General features: G+C 39.1%; 1 protein-coding gene across 2 annotated transcripts in view; it reads right to left on the bottom strand.

Moving 5' to 3' along the window:
* Window positions 1-4,518: 4,518 nt before the first annotated feature.
* The window catches only part of LOC136878962 (hemolymph lipopolysaccharide-binding protein), a 68,839-nt gene continuing 64,100 nt past the window's right edge, over window positions 4,519-9,257 (bottom strand). For both annotated transcript variants that reach the window (XM_067152619.2, XM_067152611.2), the window contains exon 5: window positions 4,519-4,748. In XM_067152619.2, the coding sequence (XP_067008720.2) occupies window positions 4,597-4,748 (152 nt within the window). In that variant the 3' untranslated portion in view covers window positions 4,519-4,596. The remainder of the gene's footprint in view (window positions 4,749-9,257) is intronic.

The following is a 9,257-nucleotide window of genomic DNA, read 5'->3' as shown; positions in this document are numbered from 1 at the left end:
CGTTTTCAAACCAGGCAAATGGTGGGGCTTTACCTTAAGGCCACGGCCGCCGCCTTCCCACTCCTAGACCTTTCCTATCTTATCGTAGCCATAAGACCTAGTTTTGGTGCCACGTAAGGCAAATAGCAAGGGAATACATCGGTTTTAAAAAATGTTGTTTTACGTCTCACCGACACAGATTTTATGGCGTCTAGGAGTGCGCTAGGAGTAGGAAGGAAGTGGCCGTGGCCTTAATTAAGGCACAACCCCAGCATTTGCCTGGTGTAAAGGGAAACTACGGAAAACCATCTTCAGAGCTGCCGACAGTGGCGTTAGAATCCACTATCTCCCGAATACAAGCTCCCAGCAGCACGACCCTAACCGCACGGCCAACTTGTTCAGTTACATCGAAATGAATGAGATTGTTATATATTGTTATACGTGTGCGTATGTATATTGTAGTTTTATTTTTTACAGTGTGTATTGTATGTACAAAATGACTGAATAAATGTTCTATTCTAACATAACTGGTGTATATCATTGATCTGCCATATTTTAGTGTGAACACATTCTCCTACCAATTTCGATGTGACGAGACTGTATAATACTCTATGGTGGGGATTATGCACGTCTGTACTAATTGATCGTAACCTAGCAGGTCGTCTGTGATACCACTCCACCCTTTTCTCTCTAACTAACAAGGCTACTTAGACAAATTAGTTACATAATTTTCCATAGACATCTGTAAAGTTTGTAGAATACAGTAATATTTCATATTTCATCGTGAGTGGAAAAGTGAGCACTGTTGCCCATAATAGGCCTCGCTCACTGTCTCTTCAACGTTCTTGTGTTGAACAGGCCAAACATGAAATTGCAGTAAGATGTCTCGTGAGATACGAATAAGAGAGGCTCAATTCCTATAAGGTTGCTTTTGTTGAAGGAAACTATTCATGCAGCTAAATCACACAGCATACCCAGCACCTCCTGTCAAGAGAAAAATACTACAATCTCAGGCCGCATGATAATGATGGAGGATGACAGATTAAAGAAGGCGTGGATGACACACCTGTAGAAAAGAGGTGGCAGGGTGACAAAGAATGAGATGGTTGGAAGACATGGAATTGGAACTGGAAGAGATGAGAAAGAAAAGGAATAGTGAAGAAACGGAGTTCGAAACATTTCAAAGAGGAGATGAAACACACCGCCTCTGTGGTGTGGTTTTTTAGTGTGATTAGCTGCCACCCCCGGAGGACCGGGTTCGATTCCCGGCTCTGCCACGAAATTTGAAAAGTGGTATGAGGGCTGGAACGGGGTCCACTCAGCCTCGGGAGGTCAACTGAGTAGAGATCGGTTCGATTCCCACCTCAGCCATCCCCGAAGTGGTTTTCCGTGGTTTCCCACCTCTCCTCCAGGCAAATGCCGGAATAGTACCTAACTTAAGGCCACGGCTGCTCCCCTCTCTATTCCTTGTCTATCCCTTCCAATCTCTCCATCCCACCACAAGGTCCCCTGTTCAGCATAGCAGGTGAAGCCGCCTGGGCTAGGTACTGGTCATCCTCCCAATTGTATCCCCGACCCAATGTACGACGCTCCAGGCTCTTGATGCGGTAGAGGTGGGATCCCTCGCTGATTCTGAGGAAAAACCAACCCTGGAGGGTAAACAGATTAAGAACGAAAGAAAGAAAGATAAAACACATGAAATCAATTCAGAAGATTTCAGTGGGAAGGGTTGAGCGAACCAATTCGAAAGATTTGAAAGGGAGAAGGTAGCAAACAGCAGCAAATAATCGGGAGACCAACGCTCTCTGATGATCGTAGAGGCAAGGTGTAATAATGTAACTTTAGCACGCGTCAACACTTGCCTGACTGCTCCAGTCGACCGTCGGTTAACATGAACTGTCTTATGCTTTCAAGGTAATGATCTATCGGTACCCACGGTTCCTGTGAAAAATGTCATGGCAACGATCCATCGTTACCGACCTTTATTGTTATTATTTCGTTATTTACACGCCAGATAGCAGCATTTTGCACGTAATAAGATCAAAGTTAACTCGTGTTAAACTCCGCGGGACCTGTCGATTATTCGTATTTCTCAATATTATTGGAGTCTGAAACATGTGGTCACTGGAGTTTGGTGCCTTGTTTACGTCGAGGTTGGCAGCAAACTTGAGTGCATTTATCTCTTTTTCTGTTGGTGATACTGATTATATAGTGAAATTAAGCAATATCATATGCAATATACTTAGTTCACTTGTTAGTTCATTATTTAAAGAGTTTTCATAAGTAATTAGGTGCATATTGTTAGTGAAGTGTTAGATATATTTCAGTTAGGTTTGCCTAGTCATTTATCACGTGCGACATGGCGAAGAGTGTTCATTTAGCTAACGATGCTACCGCGGAAAATCTTGACAATTAGACATGATACCGTATAGACTTTTAGGCTTATGCCGTGTCAAGAAAATAAGGTGAAATTCTTTAAGTTTCGCAGTGAACTGTGCTCTGCGTCATCAAAAGAAAATCTCGACTGTCGAATTTCACCTTATTTTCTTGACACGGCATAAGCCCAAAAGCCTATACAGTATCATGTCTACAGGTAAGGGCCGTGAAATCGTCAATGGTAACATCTTGACAATTGTTCAAATGATGATATTTCTTTGACCGAATCGGAAAGTGTTGATGACGATGATAATAATCCAGCACGTCCAGCAATAAATGTGTACAGTATTTTATGCAAAAAAATGGCTAACTTTTTCAGTGATACATCATATTACATAATTTAATCTAACCTTGGATCTAAAGCACATAGAATCTCAATATTTACCATGCTAGTAAATAATAAGCCTTTCTACTAACATCAATCACAAACTTGTGCAGTGAACACCATTTCCGATCATTATTTCAAAACATTCAAAATCTGAAACTTGTAACTTAGTTTCTACAATTGTTAATATTTTTACATTGAACCGTTTTGGTTTAGAGACGTGACTTACTTGCAGTCATAATATATGATAAATAATACTCTATAAGTTTAAAAACTTTCATGTTGATATATTTATTCGTGTACCTTACATATAATTTTAAAGAAGTGTGTGCATAGTGAGGTAAATATGACCGACAGTTTTTATACATCCATCAGCCGAGAGCTTGAAAGCGAAGGGGTTTAAGAAATCACAAAGATTCTCGGTATTAATACCGTTTCTCCTGTGCCACAGCCAGTTTAATTAGTAGCTTCAATCAAAGAGCTTTTCAAAGATTTCATTACCAATCGCGTTCTATTGCACAATTTTGGTATGGTGGCAAGGCGGAAGGATGTAAATATATATATATATATATATATATATATATATATTCTGTAGGGTAATGAACACCTTCTTCACTATCGACTACTGTATCTACTCTGTAATATAGTTGAGCCTGGGCAGTGAATTTGGAAAATATTTTTCGTTTGTCGGTAATAATAATACTCTTTCTTTAGACCATGAAAATGTATCTCAGATAGGTCGTGGAATTCAGAATAAACGTAATCAATCAATTCTTGAATAATGCTTACTAAAACACATAAATTATAATTGACGGTAATTTTCCATTCATTATTCGATAATTCTCCATTTCCGACTCTAATAAGCGTGTCAGCAAAAATACTGTAATCTTCAGAATATAAGAATACTCTCGTGTGAGTTTTGAGTGCCAGTTTTGTTATAGCTAATCAGATATAATATATTTTTAATGAAGCGTTCACACCGTCAGCTCTGAAAAATGAAATGTCGTATGGCTTTTGGTGCCGGGATATCCCAGAATGGGTTCGGCTCGCCAGGTGCACGTCTTTCTATTTGACTCCCGTAGGTGACCTGCGCGTCGTGATGAGGATGAAATGATAATGAAGACAAGGTTAAAATCGCCGACCCGGCCGGGAATCGAACCCGTGACCCTCTGAACCGAAGGCCAGTACGCTGACCGTTCAGCCAACGAGTCGGACACCGTCAGCTCTCATTCCACTAGTAACAACTGGTAAAACTGGTGAAATGACTGTGCAGCCACCCATAGGTGTGTACATTTTCCGCTATACTTAGTAATAGTGACCACTACAGCATATCACCGGCTGCTGAAAACAACGTTTTATATTAAGCTATGATAAATTTACTTATTTTAAATGAAATATTTAGTTTTAATACGTTGCCACGCATATCATCCTTGTTTGGCACATGCAGGAAAGTTTTTGGTTTTGTTGTGTGTATTGCTATGAAAGATGTAAGATTTGTTTACATGTAGTTCTGTGGCAATAAAACATCAAAATCACTGATAATTTGAAGCAGTGAGAAGTCCAGAAGTGTACATAATACATAAATACAATAAAACATCAAAATCACTGATAATTTGAAGCAATGAGAAGTCCAGAAGTGTACATGAGGGGGCTTATAAGTCTCTGCCCAGATTACTGTATGGTTCCAGTTTATGGGACCTTCACCAGGATTACTTGATAAGAGAATATCATTCTCCGTACTCTTTTGAGCATGCAAAGAAAACAATTACACCATAGAATGAAATAAAATATACTGCCAGTCGTCAACGACGCAGTAATTATATGTATTATCTCAAAATATAGTAATCAGTAGTTGATCATTCTATTTCACAAAAAAATCCCATCTTCTTTCCGTTGTTAATATCATGCATACGAGCATGTGATTCCACAGCGACGTAGTTTTGTCCTCGATCACTTTTTGGTTCACCTACTTCCCAATTGGTATAGCCGGTATCTTCTAGTAGTTGTCCTGTAAAAAGCAAAGAGATTTATTTTATTATTCAGAAGATAATTTTTTAATAATATATTTCCCTTCTTGATAGTAAGGCATGTGGCTCAGATCACCTAATGAATGAATGCTTGTGGCAAGTTAGTATACCAGACAACTGGAGAAAATCTACTATTAAAATGCTATATGAAGGCAAAGGTGATACCGCAGATCCCAACTCATATAGAGGAATAGCTCTAGAATGTACTCTACTAAAGACTTTAACTTCATTAGTAGGTAAACGTCTGATTAAACTGGTGGAAAATAACCTACCGGAGTCACAATTAGGATTTAGAAAAGGAAAATCAACGACTTTAGCTATCCGCTGTCTCCAGAATGACATACAAGAAGCCTTAAAGAAACCAGGGGGTAAATTGCATGCTATCTTTATAGATTATTCGAAAGCTTTTGACACCATAAGCAGAACCATACTGTTAGAAAAATTGGAGAGTATCATTGGTAGTACGAACTACCTTATACCGCTGATTAGGAACTTACTGCTCAATAATTCTATAGAAGTAGATGATGGCATTACCAAATCTATTATTTTGGAACAAACAACCGGGGTATTACAGGGAGACCCGTTAACTCCATTATTATTTATCATTGCGACAGCAGACATAGTAGATTTGGTAAACCAGGAAAGCGTCAAACTATTAATGTACGCTGATGATATGGTCTTAACATCAACGTCAGAGAAGGAACTCCAGGAATCATTCAACCAAATAGTAGGCTGGATAAATAAAAATAAGCTCAATCTGAATGTAGAAAAAACAGTTTCCATGACGTTTAGAAGAGGGGGCCTCATGGAATCTTCTATTATGAAGACCAAGAACTTAAGTCCGTAAAGCATTTTAATTACTTGGGTGTAATTTTTCAAACCCAAGGTAATGTTTTCACCCTCCATCTCACGGACCGTCTAAATGCATCTATGAAAGCAATATCAGACATTAAGCATCTGAGAAACTTGTCTTTAGAAACGGCCAAAAAACTCTTTCATCTAAAAATCAGCCCTATAGCAACATATGGCTTGGAAAACACTTGGGAACATTTGAGTATGAAACAGTTAGATAAAATCGAGAAGTTGAAGGCAATGTACTTGAAACGGGCTCTGTGCCTCTCCAAATATTCTCCTTCCCGGCTCCTGTATGACCTATACAGAGAGGGATTTTATGTGGAAGAGCTAAGGTTACAGTTGTTACTTCCAGCAACAACACCCTATATACATCTGCTTCGAGACCTACGATCGAAGAAGGCTTGACATCTGGGAAGATTTCTACTCTACCGATGCCATGCTAAATCGCGAGAGGGTTCAAGGTGGATATGAACTGCGACACCTGCTGACAAGGTTCTCCGTTCATGGGTTCCATTATAAACTGTGTAATATAAACCGTTTTCATGAACCAGGTTTGAACTGTGTATGTTTAAGATGTGGCGCACACTGTACTAGGTACCATGTTTTAAATTGTAAACAGCGATCAGAATCACTGGTGAAATTTTGCAACGAAAATTAATGTTTTATATAGTAATTCTTTGCACATTGTGTGCGTTGAATAAATTTTTATATAACTTATTTCATTTTTTCCCTCAAAATATATCGGAATATTGAGGGAAATTTAATGTCGGTGCAGACCTTTGTTTCGAGGTATTTCGCGACTAAACAGTAAGTCTATCACAAAACGGATGGCACAATCTCAGTTCAATTTGGAGTGATGTACAACTTTGGTTCTATGACATATCATTGTATCTCTATTCCTTGTATCTTAGATGTGTCTCTATTTCTAGATTATACCTACATTTTGCTCTTTGTACACGTATAATTCGTAATTAGAAACGAAATACGAAATTGGCCCACAGATTATCCATACGTGAGCCAAATTCTATGTTTGTAGCTGTCATATTAGTACCCAAAAGTATTTCACTGTGAGAAAACCTTACCTAAATTTCACCCTATTCAACGTTTCTAACCCAATTTTACCCATAAATGGACGATACAGGAGAAAATATCTTAAGACCAGCCATTTAGATCGCTAAATGAGGTGTCTTATGGTACAATCCCTTTGTCGATATGATGTATCGTTTAGCAGTCCGGCTCAATGGCTAAATGGTTAGCGTGCTGGCCTTTGGCCACAGAGGTCCCGGGTTCGATTCCCGGCAGGGTCGGGAATTTTAACCATAATTGGTTAATTTCGCTGGCACGAGGGGTGGGTGTATATGCCGTCTTCATCATCATTTCATCCTCATCACGACGCGCATGTCGCCTACGGGAGTCAAATCAAAAGACCTGCATCTGGCGAGCCGAACTTGTCCTCGGACACTCCCGGCACTAAAAGCCATACGCCATTTCATTTCATCGTTTAGCAGCAGTTAATCTATAAATTAACGTTTGCAATATTGTAAACATTCACATACTTCGTATGCCGATCGATATATATTCATTGAAGTCGATTTGTGGCAATGTGGAAAGGGTGTATTTGCCATTGTAATTAACATTTTACATAGATAGTGACCCTCAGCAGGAGGTGTCTGCTATTGTAATCATTACTCTCCACATCAAATTTGACTGGCAATAGGACTGTGATCCTTCTCCTACTCCTTTGTAACTAGCATTAGTAAGGAGGGACTATCATTGTAATTAATAATTCCCTTCTCGATTTTACTGGCAGAAGACAAGGGAGCATGCAATTTCCTTCAAAACTCTCCTAACCGATTGTGTTTGGGAGTAGACAAGTGTGCCCGCCATTATAAAGAAATTTACTAATCTAAAATATGACTGGAATTATTCATAGTGGCCTTGCTATTATAGTGGAAACTCACCAACTCGGCGTGACTGTCATTAAGGGAAGGGGCCTGTCATTATAATAATAACAACAGTACAACTAAATTGTGACTGGCAGTAGGGAAGGTGCCTGCTATTTTGATAAAATCTCCTCAACTGTAGTCCGTCTGGAATTAGGAAAGGCGCCTGCCATTGTTATGAAAACTCCCGAAATCTATTAATAATTTTATTTGTTTTACGTCCCACTAACTACTTCTTAAGGTCTTCGGAGACGCCGAGGTGCCGGAATTTAGTCCCGCAGGAGTTCTTTTACGTGCCAGTAAATCTACCGACACGGGGCTGTCGTATTTGAGCACCTTCAAATACCACCGGACTGAGCCAGGATCGAACCTGCCAAGTTGGGGTTAGAAGGCCAGCGCCTTAACCGTCTGAGCCACTCAGCCCTGCTCGAAATCTATTGTGACCGCGCAGTAGGTAATGGTAGTCCCATTATAATGAAATATTACCTACCCGTCCAGTGCGCAAGTGAGCCTGCCGTTATCATCACAACTCCGCAACGTGCACTTTACATTGGAAACAACGTATAGGAACTTCCCACTGCTCTTTCTGGATAACGCTAAGAGACATGCAATTAAAAACATTCTTATTCACTGCGTGTACAGAAATTTACTTTGATATCCGTATACAATATAGAATACCGCAGCGAAGCACGTGTACATTTCTTAATTAAAACATAAAAAATAGTGAACATCAAAATACAGCAATATTTGTAAGGGTGCCTATTCCCTCATACAGGAACAAAGAACGCGTGATGGTATCTTATTAATTGTATTAATGATATTGTTGCGCATTACTTCATAAACACATTAGTAAATTTTGCTATAATTGAATCGGCTGAAAATTAAAAGCATTGAGCCAAAATTGCACATGTTTTAAACATTCAGTATTCCAAATTATTGAGCCAAGGGTCTTTGAACGGTATAAGGAAGAATTAAATCGTTATTTTAATTTTACCAGAATCCACTGCTACGTGTAGCCCGATTGGAGGAGGAAAGCATTAAGGCAATGCACTGCTGCCTTTTAGCGCCATATTGCTTACCGATCCCACTGCAAGATTCCCACCTGTTACATTATTTCGGGACATTTCCTGGTTGCTCCTTATTTACTTTAGATAACCTGATTAGACTACAGGAAGTATGCGTTACTTATTTTCCCCCGGAAAGAACAAGACCAACTATCATCATAAGATAAAGAGGTGAAGTTTGCAGTTTAGTAAAGACAGCATATCAGACCATAAGTGTCCAAACACGGCAAACGAAAGTGAGTCCTTGTGACGTTCCGTGCCATGAGTGTGTTTTAATATATATTTTTACAGGATTTAGGAGATTTTCATGTTACAGATACACGTTTAAACATTAGTTATTTATGCCATATGAAACTGGCCGAGGAGCTAAAAGGCCTTCAGTCACTTTTCCAAAATTGATTTCGAAAATAGTTTATTAAGTTAAATTGACCTTCCAATAACACAAATATCTAATTAGCTGCTTTGTCATATAGAATATTAATAATGTGTCCTTGTTAGGTTTTGTACCAGTAATTACGTGTTCTCTCGCTCCTGAAAAATAGTGAAAAACTAATGAATGCTTTTCAGCTCCGGCAGTTTCCATTATTATCATTATTATTATTATTGTGAGCCACTAATTTGAAGTCTG

The sequence above is a fragment of the Anabrus simplex genome, chromosome 1 (assembly GCF_040414725.1).
Source record: "Anabrus simplex isolate iqAnaSimp1 chromosome 1, ASM4041472v1, whole genome shotgun sequence".
Classification (NCBI taxonomy): domain Eukaryota; kingdom Metazoa; phylum Arthropoda; class Insecta; order Orthoptera; family Tettigoniidae; genus Anabrus; species Anabrus simplex.
Note: the sequence above shows the minus strand (reverse complement) of the source record. Positions and strands in the feature narration are given on the sequence as shown.